This window comes from Mustelus asterias, chromosome 20 (genome assembly GCF_964213995.1).
Source record: "Mustelus asterias chromosome 20, sMusAst1.hap1.1, whole genome shotgun sequence".
Taxonomy (NCBI): Eukaryota; Metazoa; Chordata; class Chondrichthyes; order Carcharhiniformes; family Triakidae; genus Mustelus; species Mustelus asterias.
Genome location: NC_135820.1, coordinates 71,076,670 through 71,101,107, shown reverse-complemented (window position 1 = coordinate 71,101,107; position 24,438 = coordinate 71,076,670). Strand labels below are relative to the sequence as shown.

The 24,438-nt window shown below is 46.5% G+C and overlaps 1 protein-coding gene across 1 annotated transcript in view; it reads left to right on the top strand.

Moving 5' to 3' along the window:
* dhx35 (DEAH-box helicase 35) overlaps nucleotides 1-22,768 on the top strand; it is a 67,087-nt gene extending 44,319 nt beyond the window's left edge. Inside the window, exons 15-22 of the mRNA XM_078236809.1 lie at nucleotides 981-1,076; nucleotides 5,022-5,116; nucleotides 10,485-10,562; nucleotides 14,417-14,546; nucleotides 17,688-17,769; nucleotides 19,699-19,770; nucleotides 20,922-21,033; nucleotides 21,852-22,768. Coding sequence (XP_078092935.1) covers nucleotides 981-1,076; nucleotides 5,022-5,116; nucleotides 10,485-10,562; nucleotides 14,417-14,546; nucleotides 17,688-17,769; nucleotides 19,699-19,770; nucleotides 20,922-21,033; nucleotides 21,852-21,890 — 704 coding nt within the window. The 3' untranslated portion in view covers nucleotides 21,891-22,768. The remainder of the gene's footprint in view (nucleotides 1-980; nucleotides 1,077-5,021; nucleotides 5,117-10,484; nucleotides 10,563-14,416; nucleotides 14,547-17,687; nucleotides 17,770-19,698; nucleotides 19,771-20,921; nucleotides 21,034-21,851) is intronic.
* The last annotated feature ends 1,670 nt before the right edge of the window (nucleotides 22,769-24,438 follow it).

Here is a 24,438-nt window from a genome sequence, read left to right as displayed (position 1 = left end):
GGTGCATTGACCCGAACAGGCGGCGGGCGGATTGTGGTGACTAGGGGAATTTCACAATAACTTCATTGCAGTAAGCCTTACTTGTGACAATAATAAATAAACTTTAACTTTAAAAGACTGTCCCATCAGGGACATGGAGGCCTCTTACATTGACACCAAACCCAAGTAACATATCCAGCATGAAACCACAAAAACATGACACTATTTTCTTTAAAGGGGGAGATAGGTGGGATCTTTTTAGAGCTAAATTGATTCCAATGGGGCAGCACATTGGACTAACAACCACTGTCAATGCTATGAACTCATTTAATCTCTGAGCCTTAAAGTAAAACATTTCCATCCAGTCGGGATCTATGTTGAACGCAGACCTTAGAAGAGTATTGTTCAGTCTCGCCCTGATGCTTATTGCCGAGAGAGAGAGCCCACGATCCAAATAAACCTCAAAAGCTCAGTGGCGTCCTTACTGCTCGCAAGCTCGCAACCATTTCGAGGCCTTACTGAAGCGAATGAGAGGCTACATTTTTTTCTTCAAAGTTAGTTCAATTTTTGAAACAAATTAATAATTACATAGCGAGAATAATAGTTACACAGGGCGGCACGGTGGCACAGTGGTTAACACTGGCTGCCTCACAGCGCCAGGGACCCGGGTTCGATTCCCGGCCTCGGGTCACTGTCTGTGTGGGGTTTGCGCGTTCTCCCCGTGTCTGCGTGGGTTTCCTCCGGGTGCTCCGGTTTCCTCCCACACTCCAAAGATGTGCTGGCTAGGTTGATTGGCCGTGCTAAATTAATTGCCCCTTAATTTTAGGGGGATTAGCAGGGTAAATACATGGGGTTACGGGGATAAGGTTTGGGTGGGATTGTTGTCGGTGCATGCTCGATGGGCTGAATGGCCTCTTGCGCTGTAGGGATTCTATGAGATATGTTTCCTCACAGATGTATCATGTCATTCATGGCAGATTTGTTCCCTGTTCCATTGGCAGGTCTGAACGATCAGTGCTTCCTCACCGACCCTCTGGGCCTACGCATGGCTGAATTCCCTCTGAATCCCATGTTTGCTAAAATGCTTCTGGAATCAGGTAAGCCTCTGCATCAGGATAATAAAGTGTACCGGCAACAGCAGCACTGCCTTCAGTTAAGCCCTAAATTCTGGAATTCCCACCGTAAACCTATCTGCCTCTCTAGCGCTCTCTGCTCCTTTTAAGACACTCTTTAAACATCTACCCCCTTTAATGAAGCTTTTGGTTAACTGCACTGATATTGGTATCGGGGTTTATACGATAATGCTCCTGTGGTGTACTTTTGGGCGTGTGGCTAGGTTAAGGGTGCTTTATAAATCCAGGTTGTTGTTGTAGAGGTATTGTTTTATTGTCACAAAGAAAAGATCCATCATGACTGCTATCTTAGAGTGTCACCTCAAAGAGAGGTGGCACAGTGGTTAGCACTGCTGCCTCACAGCGCCAGGGACCTCGGTCCGATTCCCGGCTTGGGTCACTGTGCAGAGTTTGCATGTTCTCCCCGTGTCTGCGTGGGTTTCCTCCGGGTGCTCCGGTTTCCTCCCACATAGAGTGCTTTCCAGAATTTCTCCTCAGGTTCTTTTGATAATGATCTTAAATCTGTGCCTTCTAGTTACTAAGCCTCCCACCTATGGAAAAATATACTCCTTATTACTCTATTTTGAATGTATCCAGCAAATCTTCTAACTTTCTCTACTCTAAGGAGGAGAATCTCAGATTCTCTGGTGTTCTATTTCAGATAGCCAGGTGGTGAAGGATAGAACTGGAACCAATCTTCACATACTTTTACAGGCTTTTATTTACACATTACCTACTAACCTGTGCCATCGGCACGGTGGCACAGTGGTTAGCACTGCTGCCTCACAGCACCAGGGACCTGGGTTCAATTCCAGCCTCGGGTCACTGTCTGTGTGGAGTTTGCAATTTCTCCCCCATGTCTGAGTGGGTTTCCTCCCGCAGTCCAAAGATGTGCGGGTTAGGTGGATTGGCCATGCTAAATTGCCACTTATTGTCAGAGCGACTAGCAAATGCATGGGGTTATGGGGATAGGGCCTGGGTGGGATTGTGGTCGGTGCAGACTCGATGGGCCGAATGGCCTCCTTCCACACCGTAGGGATTCTATGATTCTAAGAGTTTCCAGGCCCTGTTTAAGTGGATTATTTAACAAGTGACTCCCATCGATAGAGTGTGGGGAGTCAGATTCAATTGTGGCTTTCGAAAGGGAATTGGATAATTTTCTATTTTTTTTAATTGCGGGGTTACGGAAAGCAGGGTGGGGAGTGGAGATAACTGAGTTGTTCTTGCAGACGGCTGGCACGAACAAGATGGTCTCCTCTTGCACTATAATCATTCTCTCATGCTGATGACCAGCCTACCTGGAGAAAGAGGAGGGAAAAAAATAATCACTGTTCAAATAAAATATCTGGAATTAAGAATCTACTGATGACCATGAAACCATTGTCAATTGTCAGAAAAACCCATCTGGTTCACTAATGTCCTTTAGGGAAGGAAATCTGCCGTCCTTACCTGGTCTGGCCTACATGTGACTCCAGAGCCACAGCAATGTGGTTGACTCTCCACTGCCCTCCAAGGGCAACTAGGGATGGGCAATAAATGCTGGCCCAGCCAGCGACACCCATGTCACAGGAATGAATTTTTAAAAATTGTTTGTTTCACAGATTTGGACATAATGGGACGAGTTTTAATAGTATCCTCCCTGGCAGGGAACGTTTGGGATTGGGTCAGCTGTTTCATAATTAACGAAAAGCAAAATGGATAGGCCTGTTTAAAGAATCTTCCGGTGCAAAGATGTGCAGGTTCAGTGGATTGGCGATGCTAAATTGCCCCTTAGTGTCCTAAGATGTGTAGGTTAGAGGGGTTGGCCATGGTAAATGCATGGGGCTATGAGTGAGTTGCTCTATCAGAGAGTCGGTTCAGACACAGTGGGCCAAATGGCCTCTTTCTGCATTGTAGGGATGCTATGGTTCTATGGAGCCATTCTGAACCAGACACTGCGAAGTAATTAAAAAGAGTCTGATTTATCCTCTATTGAATATTCTCTGCAATGTTGTTGCTCACTCTCTCTCACTCTAGGGGAAAAGTGTATTTAAAAATAAAAAGTTTATTTAGGGGCGGCGCGGTGGCACAGTAGTTAGCACTGCTGCCTCACAGGGACCTGTGTTCAATTCCAGCCTCAGGTCACTGTCTGTGTGGAGTTTACACGTTCTCTCCGTGTCTGCGTGGGTTTCCAACAGGTGCCCCGGTTTCCTCCGGCAGTCCAAAGATGTGCGGGTTAGGTGGATTGGCCACAGTAAAATTGTCCCTGAGTGTCAGGGGGATTAGCAGGGTAACTGCATGGGGTTACAGGGATAGGACCTGGGTGGGACTGTTGTCGGTGCCGATTTGATGGGCCGAATGGCCTCCATCTGCACTGTGGGATTCTATGATTTCTATGATAAAGTTTATTTTTTTATTAGTACCACAACATTAACACTGCGATGAAGTTACTGTGAAAATCCCCTAGTCGCCACACTCCAGCGCCTGTTTGGGTACGCTGAGGGAGAATTTAGCACGGCCAATGCACCTAACCAGCACGTCTTTCGGACTGTGGGAGGAAACCGGAGCACCTGGAGGAAACCGACGCAGACACGGGGATGTGCAGGCTCTGCACTGACAGTGACCCAAGCCGGGAATCGAACCCGGGTCCCTAAGGGGATACTAAGGGGCAATTTAGCATGGACAATCCACCTAACCTATACATCTTGGGACACCAAGGGGCAAGTTACCATGGCCAATCCACCTAACCTATACATCTGGGGACAATAAGGGGCAATTTAGCATGGCCAATTCACCTAACCTGCAAACCTTTGGAGTGTGGGAGTAAACTGGAGGAAACCCACGCAGACACGGGGACAACGTGCAAACTCCACACAGACAAGTCAACCCAACAGCAACTTATTTTTATATAGCACCTTTAACATAATATAACATCCCAAGGCTCTTCCCAAGAGGAACTCTTTACATCAAGAGCGATTAGAATATGGACTTTGCCACCATGGAGTGCTTGATGTGACTAGCATAGAGGCTATAAAGGAAACCTTGGTAAGTGCATGAAGGAGAAAGGAATAGAAGAATATGCTGGTCGGGTTAGGAAAGTAGGGTGGATGGAGGCTGTCGGAGCATAAAGGCCAGCACAAACCAGCTGGGCCGAATGGCCTGCACTGTGAATTCTATGTAATAGAAAGTGTCCATAGCAATGGTATCCTACTGCGAGGGCTGCTTATCCCCAGATCTACTTTCCAAATGCAGATTGGAGAGTGAGTGAGTGGTTGCAAATGTACTGCTGATATTTTTTCAGGCCTGGCATAGTCGCTTCAGCCCCAGTGATGTTGCGCAAAGCCGGGTATTGCGTGTGCATTTCAGGACCATTAGCGGCCCAAATCAATGCGCATCCTTCAACTCATCGGCCGCTGAGCTTCCAGTTAGACTGTGGCTGGGGGGGAGGGGATGCTTGCGGGAAGGTGGCATGTGAACATCAGGCACTTCCTAGCACGGCCTGGTCCTTCCAGCAGCCCAGCTATCGGAGAGAGAGAGAGAAAAAAAAACACTTGACATCAGCTCGTTCCTGACAAATCATCAATATTGCATCAAGATTCAGTGAATGTGAATGCTGCACGAGTTAATAAGAACATAACGGCTGAAGTATGTTGGCAAACACACTAATAAATAATGAATATATGTACAGTGTCTGTCTGCCAGTGGTCACGGTGCTTGCAAGAGGAGTCTATTGAAACATTCAGAACAGGCTAATTTTGGCTGATGACTACCTCTTTCAGGAAGTGGTACGCAGTGTGGTAGAGAGAGAATAAAATGTGCAGGAAGAAGGTGCTTTTTTTTACGGACACGTAATCACCATATTTCACATTCACTTGTGACATTGTGACTAATGCAGGTGCACAATGCAGGTGACAATTACTAATCTTTTCCTTTTTTTTCTTTTAATTTGAGGAAACTTTGGGTGCTCACAGGAGATTTTGAGTATAGCGGCCATGATGCAGATACAGAATGTGTTTGTGCTGCCTCCAAACCAGAAAAGTGCAGCGGTAGGTTCGGAAGTTTTATAAAGTCTCACAACCTGCCCATCCCAGCCCCCCCCCCCCCCCCCCCCAACTCCCCCCCCACCTTCTAATATTCGTTATTGAATCTCCGAGTGCAGATTTAGTTTATTCATTTATTCATCAGTGTCACAAGTAGGCTTACATTAACACTGCAATGAAGTTACTGTGAAAATCCCCCCCCCCTCCCCCCGTCACACTCTGGCGCCTGCCCGGGTTACACTGAGGGAGAATTTAGCATGGCCAATGCACCCTAACCAGCACCTCTCGATTGGCCTTTGCCCTGTAAGAAAGCAGTAATCTAGCCGAGGGGACCTAGGTTATATTTAAGGGAAACGGGCATTGGGTTTTAATGGACGGACTCACAGTGTAACTTGAGGGTTCCCATGGAACATAACATGTGTATGTACATAATAGTTATTTATCACAAGTCGGAGTATTTAGTGATAATGGGTAATTGAGTTACAAAGATCTGACTCACCACAAACATCATTTATCAGTACATCACCAACTCCTGCCTTCCTTATACTCCACATGATGTGATTTTATGAACTTGAAGTTTATTTTTATTCCCAGTTACTCCCCACCCCATCCTCATCAGCTCTGTCCTTTCATGAAGGGATTGACTTTTTTCTGGGGCATGGCTTTGCATGTACCAGTTATCCTGCAGCATCTTATCTACCACTCGTGCGGCAGTGATTATCAGCAGGCTATTTGACTGAGGAGGCCATCAGAGCCAAGCTCAATTCATTGCTCACTCAAGGTCCATGCAGCATGCTGTATAATTGCACTCCTAGAAATCATAGAAACCCTCCAGTACAGAAAGAGGCCATTCGGCCCATCGAGCCTGCACTGACTGCAATCCCACCCAGGCCCTACCCCCATATCCCTACATATTTTACCCGCTAATCCCTCTAATCTACGCATCCCAGGACACTAAGGGCCAATTTTAGCATGGCCAATCAACCTAACCCGCACATCTTTGGACTGTGGGAGGAAACCGGAGCACCCGGAGGAAACCCACGCGGACACGAGGAGAATGTGCAAACTCCACACAGATAGTGACCCAAGCCGGGAATCGAACCTAGGTCCCTGGAGCTGTGAAGCAGCAGTGTTAACCACTGTGCCGCCCTGTGCCACTCCTTCCACCACCCCCCCCCCCCCCCCCCTCTCTCAACCTCACTCTCATAAGGGCACTGAATAACACACACTTATTGCAGTCCCAACTTGGGATCAGCTAAACCAGCAAGAGGGATTGAACCCAGAACTTCCTTGGTCTCCAGTATTCAGCTACTTACTTGATAAACAAAGAAAAACAAGGAAAAGTACAGCACAGGAATAGGGCCTTCAGCCCTCCAAATCTGTGCCAATCATGATGCCTTAACTAAACCACAGAAGAAAACATCTCCCCTTACTCGGTCTGTTTTCCTCTATTCCCTCCCCATTCATGCACCCATCCAGATGCCTCTTAACTGTTGATAATGTACCTGCTGCCACCAACTTACTCTGGCTGCGCATTCCAGGCACCCACCACTCTCTGCGTGAAAAACGTCCCCCGCACATCTCCCTTAAACTTTCCCCCTCTCACCTTGAACCTGTGCCCCCTTTGTAATTGATACTTCCAGCTTGGGAAAAAGCCTCTGACTATCCACCCTGTCTGTGCCTCTCACCGTTTTGTAGACCTCTATCAGGTCTCCCCTCAGCCTCCGTCTTTCCAGTGAAAACAATCCTAGTTTATTCAACCTCTCCTCATCGCCAACAACCTCGAGACCCAGGCAACATCCTGGTGAACCTTCCCGGCACACTCTTCAAAGCCTTCACGTCCTTCTGGTAGTGTGGCGACCAGAACTGCACGCAATACTCCAAACGTGGGCCTAACCAAGGTTTTAGATACACACCAAAAGAGAAAATGCTGGAAAGTCTCAGCAGGTCTGGCAGCATCTGGAAGGAGAGAAAAGAGCTGACGTTTCGAGCTTTGACTAAGGGTCATCTGGACTCGAAACGTCAGCTCTTTTTTCTCTCCTGCTGCCAGACCTGCTGAGATCTTCCAGCGTTTTCTCTTTTGGTTTCAGATTCCAGCATCCGCAGTAATTTGCTTTTATTTTATATACACACACTGCTTTCAGTGGGTCCCTTAAATTATTCTGAAGCTACGATGTAGCAGACGAGGTTCAAAACGCATCGTAACCCGTGAGGTCTGTGTGCTTCATATAAATATCATTTGGGGCTCACTGCCCCGCATTTCCTGTTCTCTGTACCATTCAGTAATTAGGTTTGCTTTCTCCTGGGTTCAGAAAAAAGAATCCTTTTTATTTCTTGTCTGTGTGCTACATTTCATATTGAACGGTTTTCTGAGGTTGAGGCAAGGTGCTGTAAAAAGCAGGCAGCTGAAGGATTACAGCATCACGTGGCACTTCCTGTGGATTTGCACGGTTTCATTTTACAGGACCGTACTGGTCTCTGCACACTTAGATAGCACCACAAATGTACTCCTCTACCGAGGGGGACACAGAAGCGCGACCGAGTTGTCTACCCCTTGAGGGAAAAGAATGATCTGGCCCATAGAGTTCCCCCACATCTTTTCATTTCTGCCCCCAATTCATTACTAAATAAAAGATAAACCAAAAGATAGTTTAGCATTTACATCACCTGCTGATTATTATGATGTTAAATTTCCCTGCTATCCCTCAAATAAATGCTTTCAGCCGAAAAAAAAATGGGAGCAATTAATAATTTCCATTTCAGCCGGGCGGGGGGAAAAAAAAAACCGGATGGGTTTTCCCTGTAATTGTGCTCGTCATAAATTTCACTTTGTTTCGGTTTTAATTAAGGAAGCAGAGATCGTCTTTTGTTCCGAGGTCAAGGTGATTTACTCATTTTAAATTGCTAATGGGCTCATCACTGTAAATAGCAGAGGCTTGTTGTAATCTGAACAAGGTGGTTGCTTACTGTACGGGAACAAACTACCGCGGAAGCTGGAGATCTGAAATAGGACAGAAGATGCTGGCGTCTTGTTTATTGGGAATGTCTAAAAGCTGGTGGATTCAGTTCTGCATCCCAGCCAACAAAACAAAAAGGGGGTGTTCCTGGCAGGAAGCTGTGATTTTCTTTTGAACTCTGCATTTGCCCGAGTGTTGGCATTACTATAATTAGTGCACATAACAGTTTTCAGCACCATTTTCAACAAGTAACGGAGACTTTTATTCCAAAACCGAAAACACTCAGAAAGGATAATTAATCTGCAGTCGACCTTTATCAGAATGTATTTTTATGCTTAACACCGTAAAGTATTTGTCAGACTTTTGAGTTTCATATTTTTATTTAACTGCATAGGGTGGCACGGCGGTTAGCACTGCTGCCCCACAGCGTCAGGGACCCCGTGTTTGATTCCCGCCTTGGGTCACTGTCTGTGCGGAGTCTGCACATTCTCCCCGTGTCTGCGTGGGTTTCCTCCGGGTGCTCCAGTTTCCTCCCAGAGTCCAAAAAACGTGCTGGTTAGGTGCATTGGCCGTGCTAAATTCTCCCTCAGTGTACCCGAACAGGTGCTAGGGGAATTTCACAGTAACTTCATTGCACTGTTAATGTAAGCCTTACTTGTGACTAATAAATAAACTTTACTTTTAATTTAAACGATGCACTTATTCCACACTGTAAAACCGCCTCAGTATTTAAAGCTGCCATTCTGAACTGAGGTTGGTGACGTAGCAAAAGCCCCTATCAAATTCATTAAGCAGATTAAGGGAAGTAAGGGAATCATTAATGCTGCTCATGCAGTTTACAGCAGTAACAGGAGTAGGAACCAGGAGTAGGCCATTCAGCCTTGGGAGCCTGTTCCATGATTCAATTAGTTCGTGGTTCTTGTGTATCTTACATCTTTGGGCTGCACAGTGGCACAGTGGTTAGCACTGCTACCTCACAGCGTCAGGGACCCGGATTCAATTCAGGCCCTCAGGTGTGACTGTCTGTGTGGAGTTTGCACATTCTCCCTGTGTCTGTGTGGGTTTCAAAGAACAAAGAAAAGTACAGCACAGGAACAGGCCCTTCGGCCCTCCAAGCCTGTGCCGATCATGATGCCCTCACTAATCTAAAACCGTATTCACTTACAGAGTCTGTATCCTTCCATTTCCATCCTATTCATGATAGTTGCCCCTTAAATGCCACTATCGTACCTGCTCCCAACACCTCCCCAGGCAGTGCATTCCGGACATTCACCATCCTCTGTGTAAAAAAAACTTGCCTCGCACATCTCCTCTAAACTTTTCCCCACGCACCTTAAACCTATGTCCCCGAGAACTTGACTTTTTTACCCTAGGAAAGAGCATCTGACTATCCACTCTGTCTATGCCACTCATAATCTTGTAGACCTCTATGAGGTCACCTCCGGGTGCTCCGGTTTCCTCCCACATTTCAAAGATGCGCAGGTTAGGTTAGATTGGCCTTTCTAAATTGCCCCTTAGTGTCCCAAGATGTGTAGGTTAGGGGGATTAGCAGGGTAAATATTTGGGGTTACGGGGAACAGGTCTGGGTGGGATTGCCCCTTGGTATCAGGGGGATTACATGGGGTTACAGGGATAGGGCCTGGGTGGGATTGTTGTCGGTGCAGACGCAATGGGCCGAATGGCCTCCATCTGCGCTGTAAGGATTCTATGAACTACATTATCCAGCTGCTGATAAAGTCTCTGAGTCAGAACGGCATGGGAACCATTGCAAAATTGCTCAAATCGAAAATGTCTATATAAAACCTGAAATTGTGACCGTTATCTTAATCAGCTGCCGGAACTTGTGTGCAATTGTTTGTAAGTAAAAGACAGCATGAGAGCATTCCAGCATAGTCAAGGACCCCACACACCCCGGACATTCTCTCCTTCACCTTCTTCCGTCGCGAAAAAGATACAAAAGTCTGAGATCACGCACCAACCAACTCAAGAACAGCTTCTTCCCTGCTGCTGTCAGACTTTTGAATGGACCTACCTTATATTAAGTTTCTCTACACACTATGACTGTAACACAACATTCTGCCTCAACATTCACAACCCCCTTCTCCCCTTTGTACTCTATGAACGGTATGCTTTGTATAGCGCACAAGAAACAATACTTTTCACTGCATCCCAATACATGTGACAATAATAACTCAAATCAAATCAATGTGAGTGTTTTGGGGTGCTGGGGGTGTCAGGGCGAGGATTGGGGGGGGGGGGGTGGGTGCGGTTGCTGGTAGTGATGGGGGGAGAAGATATCAGAGGTTTTTGTTTGTTTTTTGTTCCTCACCTGGGGTATGCTGTCCGTTCCTGTGGTTTAATTTTGCCTCAGTGCTTCTGCGTGTATCTTACTGTATTTATTTCAATTCCCCTTCAAGACTCGAGAGCACAGGAAGTTCGCTGTAGCGGAGGGAGACCATCTGACAATGCTGAATGTCTATGAGGCCTTCATTAAGGTTTGGAACCAGCCTTTTGTGTCTAAGTCACAGCAGTGACAAAATTTGTACCATGTCATGCATAACCCAATGGGAGGTGACTGTAAGCCTATACTTAAGAAAGCCTGCGAAATAGCACCACTATTCCCCGTGTCTGCGTGGGTTTCCTCCGAGTGCTCTGGTTTCCTCCCACATTCTAAAAATGTGCAGGTTAGGTGGACTGGCCATGCTAACCTGCCCCTTAGTGTCCCAAGAGTGTAGGTTGGGGGATTAGCAGGGTAAATACATGGGGTTCCAGGGATAGGGCCTGGGTGGGATTGTTGTCAGTGCAGACTCGGTGGGCCAAACGGCCGCCTTCTCCACTGTAGGGATTCTAAAGCTTTGTCCTGGAGTCTTCATTTCTTGGAGAAACTTTCACTAAATTTGAAGTTTTAAAGTTTATTTATTAGTGTCGCAAGTAGGCTTACATTAACACTGCAATGAAGTGAAAAATCCCCTAGTCGCCATAGTCCAGCGCCTGCTCGGGTTACACTGAGGGAGAATTTAGCACGGCCAATGCACCCTAACCAACATGTCTTTCGAATTGTGGGAGGAAACCGGAGCACCCGGAGGAAACCCATGCAGACACGGGGAGAACGTGCACAGACAGTGACCCAAGGTGGGAATTGAACCCTGGTCCCTGGCACCGTGAGGCAGCAGTGCCAACCACTGTGCCACCGTGTCGCCCTGAAGACTCCTACTGTGACCCTGCGAATCAAAGCAATGCCTGGTGTTGGACTAAGCTACGCAGACCAGGTAATCCTAGATCTGATTCCAGGTCTGTGCTGAGTTAGCTGACCTCGTCTTAGGAAAGAGTAAAAAGACACCCAGTGTCTTAACTCCTGTTTATTGTCTAGCAAAATCCTCACTCAACTGAGCATGTGCGTGGATCAGGCTGAGAGGTGATGTTGCCCAGACTTTAATAGCCTACCGCCATTTACTGTCTAGGTTCACACATGAAGACTGGCCCTGTGGCTGTGAGTGCCTGTGTTCTGTAATCCAGCAGTGAAGCCAATGCCTTCAGGGGAAGAGAAGGTTGGGGAAGAGAAAAGATGGGGTAAATTCCTTTATCAAAAAAGAATGTTCGGGTTGCTTGTATCAAGGGAGTCCAAGCCTGCCCGTTTGCAGATTGCTGTACGTGACTTTGTTGCAGTGCATTTTTAATCAAATGACTGAAAAGAGTTTTATTTCAGTGATTAGATATCTCCCTGACAGCCAGATACCAATAAGGAGAGCCCAAACTGGCTGCATTCTGGTGTCTTTCCATCGTTCCACCATTGGCAGCCGTGCCAACTACCAGCTGTGTAGCTCATAATCTCTGAGATTTCCTCTCAAAACATCTCTGCCTCTCTCTTCTCCTTGGAGACCCTCCTTGCAACCTACCCCTTCGACCAAGCTTCTGGTCACATTTCCGAATATCTCCTTTATGGTTCTGTGTTTGTTTTGAATGTTCTCCTGTGAAGCACCTTGGAATGTCTTACAGTGTTAACAGCGTTTTGGAAATGCAATTTGTTGATATATTTGAGCCAACAATGATGTGAGTGAACACTATAACCACCGCTGTCTGACACAGAGTCAGAGTGGCACAGAAGGAGGCCATTCGGCCCATTGAATCACTGCCGGCTCTCCTTTGAACAATCCAATCAGTCCCATTGTCCCGCTCTATCCGGGAGCCCAATAAGTTTATTTCCCTCAAGTGCTCGTCCAATTTCTTTTGGAAATCATTCATTGTCTCCGCTTCCACCAACCTCATCGGCAATGAATGCCAGGTCAATCCCACTTTCTGCGTTAAAAATTCTTCTTCCCTTGATAACTGGTTCATTCTAACTGGCCAGTAGTAAATATGTTTGTTTGATTTAGAGGATAGAAGGACTAGTGGAAGTGTTTGTACTGGAGCTGGGAGCGACACCAGTCCAGCAAACTTCATTCCTCCATTTGTGATACTTCACACAGATATCCCAATTTTCTTTTTCATTTATTCGTGGGACATGGGTGTCACTGGCTGGCCAGCATTTATTGCCCGAGGGCAGCTGAGAGCCAACCACATTGCCGTGGCTCTGGAGTCACATGTAGGCCAGACCGGTTAAGGACGGCAGATTTCCTTCCCTAAAGGACGTTAATTAACCAGATGGGTTTTTTCGACAATCGACAATGGTTTCATGGTAGATTCTTAGAATCCTTACAGTGCCGAAGGAGGCAATTCGGCCCATTGAGCCTGCACCAACAACAATCCCAGCCAGGCCCTATCCCCCCATAACCCCACGTGTTTACCCTGCTAATCCCTCTAACCTATGCATCCTGGGACACAAAGGGCAATTTATCATGGCCAATCCACCTAACCTGTGCATCTTTAGAGTGTGGGAGGAAACCAGAGCACCCGGAGAAAACCCATGCAGAACGGGGTGAACGTGCAAACTCTACCCAGACAGGAACCCGGGTCCTTGGTGCTGAGGCAGCAGTGCTAATCACTGTGCCACCATGCCACCCTTAATTCCAGATATTTTTATTGAATTCAAATCCCACCATCTGTTGTGGTGGGATTCGAACCCAGGTCCTCAAAACATTACCTAAATTTCTGGATTAATAGTCTAGCGATAATATCACTAGGCCATCCCCTCCCCTTGAATTGGGATGTCCCAACAATATCCATAACAGCTGAAAGGGGACAGTGACATGCTGTAAAATAAGCTGAATTCTACAGGAATCTCTAAATCCAGGTGCCAACCTAACTTCCACCCTTTGAAAACCTTGTAGAAGGTATGGCTCTGCAACATGGCCTCAACAGGAAAAGGTGAGACTTGTGATCCAGCAGAGAGAGTGGAGGAATGTGGGTTTACTGGGGTGAGATGAAAGATGGTCAGATTGACTCCTGAAAGGTGGCACTGTGGTTAGCACTGCTGCCTCACAGCTCCAGGGTCCCGGGTTCGATTCCCAGCTTGGGTTACTGTCTGAAAGGGAGTCTGCACATTCTCTCCGTGTCTGCGTGGGTTTCCTACGGGTGCTCCGGTTTCCTCCCACAGTCCGAAAGATGTGCTGCTTAGGTGCATTGGCCGTGCTAAATTCACCCTCAATGTACCCGAACAGGCACTGGATTGTGGTGACTGGGGGATTTTCACAGTAATTTCATTGCAGTGTTAATGTAAGCTTACCTGTGACACTAATAAATAAACTTTAAAGAGGATGTAATTTCGCTAAAATAAAATAGAAAACTGAACAGGGCGGCATGGTGGCTCAGTGGTTAGCACTGCTGCCTCACAGCTCCAGGGACCTGGTTTCGATTCCCAGCTTGGGGTCACTGTCTGTGTGGAGTTTGCACGTTCTCCTCGTGTCTGCGTGGGTTTCCTCCGGGTGCTCCGGTTTCCTTCCACAGTCCAAAGATGTGCGGGTTAGGTGCATTGGCCATGCTAAATTGCCCCGTAGTGTCCCGGGATGTGTAGGTTAAATATGTGAGGTTATGGGGATAGGGCCTGGGGTGGGATTGTTGTCGGTGCAGACGCGACGGGCCCAATGGCCTCTTTCTGCACTGTAGGGATTCTATAGAATGGAGGCTCAAATATCCATCAGTAAAGAGGAAAGACAGGTTAGTGTTGACATCAGGTCTGAAGAATGATATGCACTCAAAATATTTTCTCTTTACGGATGCTAACTGACCTGCTAAACACTTTGAGTTCCTTTTTATGTTTTAAACCTCAGAGAGTGGGCGACCGCTTTCCATTTCTACCCTCGTTACGTTCCTAAATTCTTTACGTTTTGGGAGCGTGATCACACGACTGCCATGAAAGATGAGTTCGAGATCGGCACTGCCAATATTAATGTATTTTCTTTGTCCGTTGCAGCACAATAAAAACTCGCAATGGTGCCAGAAACACTTCTTAAATTACAAAGGACTCGTTAGAGCCACGACGGTCCGGGAACAACTGAAGAAGTTATTGTCCAAATTCAGAGTGCCAAAGAAATCAAGCGAAGGTAGCAACACGGTGGAGTATTTGAAATTCCTTACACTGGGCACAACTGCGTCGTTAAGAGGACAACTATCGTGCTGTCGGCTGGCTGTGCAATGGCAATAATTAACAACGGTTGTTCACATTTCTGTGACAATTATGTCAAGAGTATTGTGTCTGCTGTCAACAAAGTTTTGATTCTCCACTGCAGATGGATAGGCGGAGGGTTGGGAGGTGCATGTCTTATTGCTGAATTTATTTATTCAGACTTAAGATAGTGGAATTCGACAGCCTTTGGTTCAGTTGAGTGAAAAATCCAGATTTTTGCCCTTACCGATAACCATCTCACATTTCTAATTAAACCAACAGTGAATCCACACTCTGCATTATATTAACCAGGTTGATAAGAAGAATCCAAGGGAGCAGTTTCTCTTTGTTCTCATGGAGGAGAAGTATCTGGCTTCTGTCGGCTACATTCCTCTTCCAACTTCAGGAACTTGCTGTGTGCTACCGAGACCCTCATTCATGCCTTTGTTACCTCTTAAAAACTTAAGCTTAAAAACTCAAGTTAAGTTTATTTATTAGTGTCACAAGTAAGGCTTACATTAACACCGCAATGAAGTTACTGTGGAAAATCCCCTAGTCGCCACACTCCAGCACCTGTTCGGGTACAGCTCAGTGAGAATTTAGCATGGCCAATGCACCTAACCAGCATGTCTTTCGGACTGTGGGAGGAAACCGGAGCACCCGGAGGAAACCCACGCAGACGCGGGGCGAACGTGCAGACTCCGCACAGACAGTGACCCAAGCTGGGAATCGAACCCAGGTCCCTGGCGCAGTGAGGCAGCAGTGCTGACCACTGTGCTGCCGTGCTGTGACTATTCCACAGCACTCCTGGCTGGTTTTCCACATTCTATCCTCTGTAAACTTGCGGTCATCCTTGTGGCCAAGTCTCCCCACCCTCATCACCCCTATGCTGGCTGGTTTCTATTGGCACCGGGTCAAACAAGGTCTTAATTTTAATATTCTCGTTTCCATATCCCTCCATGGCCTGATCTCTCCCGATCTTTGTAATCTTCCCCCCAGCTCCAGAATCCTCCAAGATATCGACGCTCCTCTAATTCTGGTCTCTTGAGCCTCTGCAATTTTAATTCCTCCACCATCACTGGGCACACTTTCAATTGTCTAGGTTCTAAGCTCTGGAAAGGATGTAATGTGACCAATGGGAACAAGATGCAAGGGTCAGCTGACCCAGTATGGAACCAATTACAGAGTGATGTAATAGTCAGCTGACCAGCTGATTCACTATAAATAAGGAACGATGTAGAATTGTGGAGAGTTTGGAGTGGCCCAAGGCGAGGCCCCAAGTTTGGAGTGATGATGTTCCTTTATTAAACCAATTCTTTGATTTATAAGTTGGAGTAAGTTCTGTTGTATTTTCATTAGCTGCATTTTGAAGAGTTCCTTCTGAAGAAACATGGAAGGATCTTGATCAATTGGGCCAGTGGGCTGACGATTGGCAGATGGAGTTTAATTTAGATAAATGCGAGGTGATGCATTTTGGTAGATTGAACCAGGGCAGGACTTACTCAGTTAATGGTAGGGCGTTGGGGAGAGTTTCAGAACAAAGAGATCCAAGGATACAGGTTCATAGCTCCTTGAAAGTGGAGTCACAGGTGGACAGAGTGGTGAAGAAGGCATTCAGCATGCTTGGTTTCATCGGTCAGAACATTGAATACAGGAGTTGGGACGTCTTATTGAAGTTGTACAAGACATTGGTAAGGCCACACTTGGAGTACTGTATACAGTTCTGGTCACCCTATTACAGAAAGGATATTATTAAACTAGAAAGAGTGCAGAAAAGATTTACTAGGATGCTACTGGGACTTGATGGTTTGAGTTATAAGGAGAGGCTGGATAGACTAGGACTTTTTTCTCTGGAGCGTAGAAGGCTGAGGGGGTGATCTTATAGACGTCTATAAAATAATGAGGGGCACAGATCAGCTAGATAGTCAATATCTTTTCCCAAAGGTAGGGGAGTCTAAAACTAGAGGGTGTAGGTTTAAGGTGAGGGGGGAGAGATACAAAAGTGTCCAGAGGGGTAATGTTTTCACACACAGGATGGTGAGTGTCTGGAACAAGCTGCCAGAGGTAGTAGTAGAGGCTGGTACAATTTTGTCTTTTAAAAAGCACTTAGACAGTTATATGGGTAAGATGGGTATAGAGGGATATGGGCCAAACGTGGGCAATTGGGATTAGCTTAGGGGTTTAAAAAAAGGGCAGCATGGACAAGTTGGGCCGAAGGGCCTGTTTCCTTGCTGTAAACCTCTATGACTCTGACTCTCCCTAGACCTCTCTTCCTTGCTTTCCATCCTTGGGACACTCCTTAAAACCTGTGTGTTTGACCTTGCAGTTGGATCATCTGACCTAACACATCCTTATGAGGCTCGGTGTCATACTTTGCTCCTGTGGCTTGGGACATTTATTATGTTAAAAGCGCAATATAAATATAAGTTGCAGTGAATTTCAACATTACATTCTATTGGTCTGCGATGCAGTCAGTGCACTACTGGAGCCTGGAAGTAGCTGTAATCCGGATAGATCCCTGGTTTAACTCTCCAGTTCAAGCTAGTGAAAGTATGTCACAATATCACATGGAGGAACCAAGCAGAGGCTAATACAATGCAGGGATTGGATTTACTGCATGTTTCGGAATTGTTTTAATTAGAATAGTGAGGAAATCTGTTTGGTCACATCCGCGTTTGACTCCTTGCAATATGATTGCAGAGGACATTCCTTCAGTCGAATAATCTCTTGTGTGAGCATTATTTGCTGTTGTAATGAGCATTTTAGTTCGTATAATGCAAAAATGAAACTAGTAAACAGTAGTTGGGCATTACATTTGTTGAATTTTTAAATAGATTATTGCAAAAATGTAATCCTGTTGACTCTGCTGTCATTGACAGCAGAGAAGTTAATGATTACCAGCTGCTGTCGGAACAATAGCCCAGCCCCACGACAGAACCAGCCAGGCCCCAACCTGTGTTGGCCTACTCCAGCCCCACTCCAGCCTCAGTCCATTCCACACTTCCACTTTAACAGAACATGGGTAAAGTAGTCTGCTCCTGGAATAAGAACTGACCTGCTTTGCACGCTGTCTCCTCAGGTGACCCAGATCCGATCCTGCGATGCATTGTTTCAGGCTTCTTTGCTAATGCTGCGAAGTTCCATTACTCTGGATTCTACAGGTAACAAACAACAAGGCAGTTTTGTCATCGAGTTTTTGATTTTTTTCTTTTAACCTTGCAAATCGTCTATAATGAATCTAACGGCCATCATTATAAAGCAATTGGATGCAATGCATATCCTCTTTGAGATACTGTGGAGTTTTCATCATAACTCTCTTTGACAAGCGCCCATCCGTGCCCCTTTTTTGAAACATGCTGCTTATGGCTCAGTTCTGACTCCCTGTGATTGAATAGCCCTTTGGTACTAACTAGAAACCATAGAATCCCGACAATGCAGAAGGAGGCCATTCGGCCCATCAGCTCTGCACCAACTCTCTGAAAGAGCACCTTACCCAGCCCCTCCCCCACCTCCAATCTCTGCAACCCTGTGCATTTACCACGCCTAATCCACCTAACTTGAGCACTTTTGGACACTAAGGGGCAATTTAGCATGGCCAATCCACCTAATCTGAGCACTTTTGGACACTAAGGGGCAATTTAGCATGGCAAATCCACCTAACCATGGGGTTGGGGCAGCATGGTGGCACAGCAGTTAGCACTGATGCCTCCCAGCGCCAGGGACCCCGGGTTCGATTCCTGGCTTGGGTCACTGTCTGTATGGAGTTTCCACATTCTCCCCATGTCTGCATGGGTTTCCTCCGGGTGCTCTGGTTTCCTCCCACAGTCCCAAGGTTTGCAGGTTAGGTTGATTGGCCATGCTAAATTGCCCCTTAGTGTCAGGGGGACTAGCTAAGGCAAATGTATGGGGTTATGGGAATAGGGCCTGGGTGGGATTGTGGTCGGTGCAGACTCGATGGGCCGAATGGCCTCCTTCTGCACTGTGGGATTCTATGAAATCTTTGGACTACGGGAGGAAACCGGAGCACCCAGAGGAAACCCATGCAGACACAGAGAGAATGTGCAAATTCCACACAGTCACCCAAGGCCAGAATTGAACCTGGGGGGTCCCTGGCGCTGTGAGGCAGCAGTGCTAACCACTGTGCCACCCTTTACTGTCACGACTCGCACATAAATAATGGCCACTTGGGTGAGCAGAGGCAACACCTTCAGAAGAGAGATTTTGGGGGAAGAAAAATTCTTCCTATGACACTCCATAGCAACTCTTCATTATAATTTGGGGAGATGGTGGTGAAGTGGTAATGCTACAGACTAGGCTAATGCCCTGGGGAACATGGTTTCAAATCCCACCATGGCAACTAGTGAAATTTAAATTCAATTAATAAATTTGGATTATAAAGCAAGTCTCAATAATGATGACCATGACAACCATCATTAATTGTGGTAAAAACCCAACTGGTTCACCAATGTCCTTCAATGAAGATAAGCTGCCGGCCTTACCAGTCTGGCCTACATGTAACTCCAGACCCACAGCAACGTGTGTTGAAATGGCCCAGCAAGCCACTCAGTTCAAGGGCAATTAGGGATGGGCAGCAAATGCTGGTCTTGCCAACAAGCCGGTGGGTGGCACAGTGGTTAGCACTGCTGCCTCACAGCACTAGCGACCTGGGTTCAATTCCAGCCTCGGATCACTCATTGTCTGTGTGGAGTTTGCACATTCTCCCCGTGTCTGCGTGGGGTTTACTCCGGGTCCTCCGGTTTCCTCCCACAATCCAAAGATTAGGAGGATTGACCATGATAAATTGCCTCTACTGACAGGGGATTAGCTAGGGTAAATATGTGGGTTACGGGAATAGGGCTTGGATGGGATTGTGGTCGGCGCAGACTCGATGGGCTGAATGGCCTCCTTCTGCATTGTAGGGATTCTATTCTATGATTCAATGCCCACATCCCATGAAAGAATACATTTTTAAAAATTAAACTAATTTATAAATAATCTGCAGTACCCATCACCTTTTACTACAACATCCTCGAGTATTGACTGCAGCTGAAAGCATACTTATGAAAAAATTAACAACCTTTTTTGTGCAGGACCATTCGAGATGATTATGAGCTTCATATTCATCCAACTTCTGTACTGTACGGAGAGAAGGAACCACAGTGGTAAGTTTGACTCTGTGACGATTTTGTTGTATCATTTTTTTACATGTAAGGTATTGAAGCACAGAGCGATACAGTACGGAAGGAGGACATTCGGCCCACTGCGCCTGTCCTGGCTCTCTGAAAGCTAGCACATTCGGCCCACTGCGCCTGTCCTGTCTCTCTGAAAGCTAGCACATTCGGCCCACTGCGCCTGTCCTGTCTCTCTGAAAGCTAGCACATTCGGCCCACTGCGCCTGTCCTGGCTCTCTGAAAGCTAGCACATTCGGCCCACTGCGCCTGTCCTGGCTCTCTGAAAGCTATCCAATCAGTCTCGATCCGCATCGATATCCAGTTCCCCATTCCACATCTCGAGTGTATAGCCAGTCCTCTTCTGGAAAGTTTTTACTGAATCTAGTTCCAAAGAATGGTACAGCACAGGAACTGGCCCTTCGGCCCACCAAGACCTTTTGCCTTTACGCGGTCCCTATTCCTCTCTTCCCTGCCCATTCATGTATCTGTCAAGATGCCTCTTAAACGTTGCTATTGTATCTGCTTCTACCTCCTCCTTTGGCAGCACATTCCAGGCCCTTTCACCCTCTGTTTAAAAAAAAACTTGCTTCTCGTATACATTGGCACGGCAGCACAGTGGTTAACACTGCTGCCTCACAGCGCCAGGGACCCGGGTTCAATTCCTGGCTCGGGTCACTGTCTGTGTGGAGTTTGCACGTTCTCCTCGTGTCTGCGTGGGTTTCCTCCGGGTGCTCGGGTTTCCTCCCACAGCCCAAAGATGTGCGGATTGACCATGCTAAATTACCCCTTAGTGCCAGGGGGACTGGCTAGGGCAAATATGTGGGGTTATGGAGATAGGGCATTGGTGGGATTGTGGTCAGTGTAGACTCGATGGGCCGAATGGCCTCCTTCTGCACTATAGGAATTCTATGATCCTATATGTACTTTAAACTTTCTCCCTTTTACCTTAAACCTATGTCCCCTGGTAATTCACATTTCCACCCTGGGATAAAGTGTCCAACTATTCCATCCCATTGCGGACTGCACATTCCAGGTTGTACAATCTGGGATTTTAAAGACTCATTTTTTGTATGGAGTGGGAGAACCTTACAGCTGCCTGTGAGTTTGTAAACCCCTCATTATCACATTGCATCTGTCGCCAGGGTTGTGTACAACGAGATCATCCAGACATCCAAGTACTTCATGAGAGATGTGACCGCGATCGAATCTTCATGGCTGTTAGAATTAGCCCCGCACTTCTATCGGAGAAGAACTGTAAGTATCTGCCTACTCTTTGCTCTGTTTGAGACTGTATCCCACAGCATATCCTTTCACTGGAAGATGGGTGGCAAAAAACAGAATAATTGGCTCGGATAATGAACAATAAAAATGAATACAATCCAGAGGCACAGCTGTCTTAGTGTTGTAAGAGCGAATTATTAAGTTTATATATTAGTGTCACAAGTAGGCTTACATTAACACAGCAGTGAAGTTACTGTGAAAATCCCCCAGTCACCACACTCCAGCACCTGTTCGGGTACACTGAGGGAGAATTTAGCATGGCCAATGCACCTAACCAGCACATCTTTCGGACCGTGGGAGGAAACCAGAGCACCTAGAGGAAACCCACACAGACACGGGGAGAACATGCAGACTTTGCACAAACAATGACCCAAGCCGGGAATCGAACCCGGGTCCCTGGTGCTGTGAGGCAGCAATGCTAACCGCTGTGCCACCATGCCGCCCACGTTATTATGTTAAGGGTGCTATGTAAATATAAATTTTTTATTCATTCGTGGGACGTGGGTGTCGCTGGCTGGCCAGAATTTATTGCCCATCCCTAGTTGCCCTTGTCCAAAGGGCAGTTGAGAGTCACCCACATTGCTGTGGCTCTGGAGTCACATGTAGGCCAGAACGGGTAAGGACGGCAGATTTCCTTCCCTAAAGGACATTAGTGAACCAGATGGGTTATTGTCATAGTCAGATTTGCTACCTGCAAGAGCGAGAGAAGGGGTGGAAACCGGCAAAAAGAAAATGTTTTTCAGGAAGTCAATCTTTACGCGGCTAATCGAGTTTCTGTTGTTTGTTTTCAGTCTATTTCTCAGAGGGCAAAGAAAGCTCGAGTTACCTGATTGTTCCTGCGACTCCCGCTAGCGCCTGCAAGTCACGGGTCCATCAGCTACTTGCAAAGCCAAATTCTATTTATTTTCCTCATCAGTTTGTGAATGAAGTTGGATGCAGCCCATGCCATCAGACTATTTAATGGTTAAAAGTTAAAAAGGGGAGTTCAGATTGGGGTGCCCGACCTGCAGGTTCAGCGCCCTGGTAATCACGCCACTGAAGACGAGGCGCACAGTTGTATTTAAGCTGGTATCTCTTATTTGCTGGTTGGTCCTGTTTAATTTTCATGGGCCTGCAGGTTTAGAGAGGGTTATTTTTTTTTCTTTTGCACTGTTGCCTCATTTGAGCCTAGGTCCTAATCCATAATACCGAGATCTGCTTGTATTAGCGAAGTGAGATACATACAAATTAATTGGAAGCATGTATTTAAACTCACTGGATACGTGGCCCCTGAGCCTCCATGATGCACACTTATTTAGTCAGCAGGACAATAAGCTTGTACATCCATTTTTAGATCAACCTATCCGTACACGGTCTACGTAGTCTTTAACCGACTCATTCTGTGTCCAAGCTGTGAAGGTGAGAACACTATAGGCTCCAGTACAAAGCATCTTGTAAAAATATCTCCTAGGGAATAAATACATTCAGCTTTTGAAATCAGGGCTTCCAGAGTGATCCGTGGGTGTTCACTGTCACAATAAATGCATACTTCCTCCTTCATTATTTAACGTTCAGCTTCTTCTATGAAGAATAGTGCTTTCGACCACAGTTGTGAATGAGTATGCTGCCTTGGTCTCTGTACATTGTATGCATTACTGGCAATGATGTGTTCCTTTCTTAACAGTGTTTTTTTTTTAAGATAGCGAAATAAATCCATGCCTTAAGTTCTTGTGTGGCTCTGTACCCTCTTTACAATTCACGCAGGGTTTTTTTTTTTACATCTTGTTTAGATGTGCATACACTGCCCCAGAGTCCAGGGCCTGTTTCCTTCTATCGCATGAGAATTCCTATTCTGGGCTAGGTTGCTAACAGAAGAAGTGCCCACGTAGGTTTCTGCTTGGACAGTGAGGGTGTCCAGACTATGGATGGCCTCTTCCCATCCGATCTCCCCTTAAATCACCAGGCAGTTCAGTCCTACTTGTACCGTTCTAACTTCTGGTTTAACCTGTTAGCATTTAGTGGGTGTTGGTGTTTTGAAAGAGTTTTTTAAAGATGAGTTGCCTTAGAATCATACAATCCCTACAGTGCAGAAGAGGCCATTCGGCCCATCGAGTCTGCACCACCCAGGCCCTATTCCCATAACCCCACATATCCCCGCTATTCCCCTGACACTAGGGTGAATTTAGCACGGCCAATCCACCTAACCCGCACATCTTTGGACTGTGGGAGGAAATTGGAGCACCCGGAGGAAACCCACGTGGACACGGGGAGAATGTGCAAACTCCACACAGACGGTCACCTGAGGCTAAAATTGAATCCGGGTCCCTAACGTTGTGAGGGAGCAGTGCTAACCACTGTGCCAATGTGCCTTATTGGTAAATAATTGCTGAATCAGAACACTAAGATCTAATAGATGCAAATCGGTGGAAACCTGAATTTGGAGAAAGAAACAAGTCAAAATTGCATTAATTTAAGCCGCTTTTAACCTTTCCAACCCTGACAAAATGGTACACATCTGTGGAGCCCACAAAGCCAAAAGCTGGCACTGTCATTTTCAATTGGCTGTGTGGCCAAATTCCCCTCCAACTCAATTTTCAAGTTTGCTGACGACACCACCGTAGTAGGTCGGATCTCAAACAATGACGAGACAGAGTACAGGAATGAGAGAGAATCTGGTGCAGCGACAATAATCTCTCCCTCAATGTCAACAAAATGAAGGAGATTGTCATTAACTTCAGGAAGCGTAGTGGAGAACATGCCCCAGTCTACATCAATGGGGACGAAATAGAAAGGGTCGAGAGCTTCAAGTTTTTAGGTGTCCAGATCAGCAACCTGTCCTGGTCCCCCCCCATGCCGACACTATAGTTAAGCCCACCAACACCTTTACTTTCTCAGAAGACTAAGGAAATTTGGCATGTCAGCCACGACTCTCTCCAACTTTTACAGATGCACCATAGAAAGCATTATTTCTGGTTGTATCACAGCTTGGTATGGGCTCCTAAGACCATAAGACCATAAGACATAGGAGCGGAAGTAAGGCCATTCGGCCCATCGAGTCCACTCCACCATTCAATCATGGTTGATTTCAACTCCATTTACCCGCTCTCTCCCCATAGCCCTTAATTCCTCGAGAAATCAAGAATTTATCAATTTCTGTCTTGAAGACGCTCAACGTCTCGGCCTCCACAGCCCTCTGTGGCAATGAATTCCACAGACCCACCACTCTCTGGCTGAAGAAATTTCTCCTCATCTCTGTTCTAAAGTGACTCCCTTTTATTCTAAGGCTGTGCCCCCGCGTCCTAGTCTCCCCTGTTAATGGAAACAACTTCCCTACGTCCATCCTATCTAAGCCGTTCATTATCTTGTAAGTTTCTATCAGATCTCCCCTCAACCTCCTAA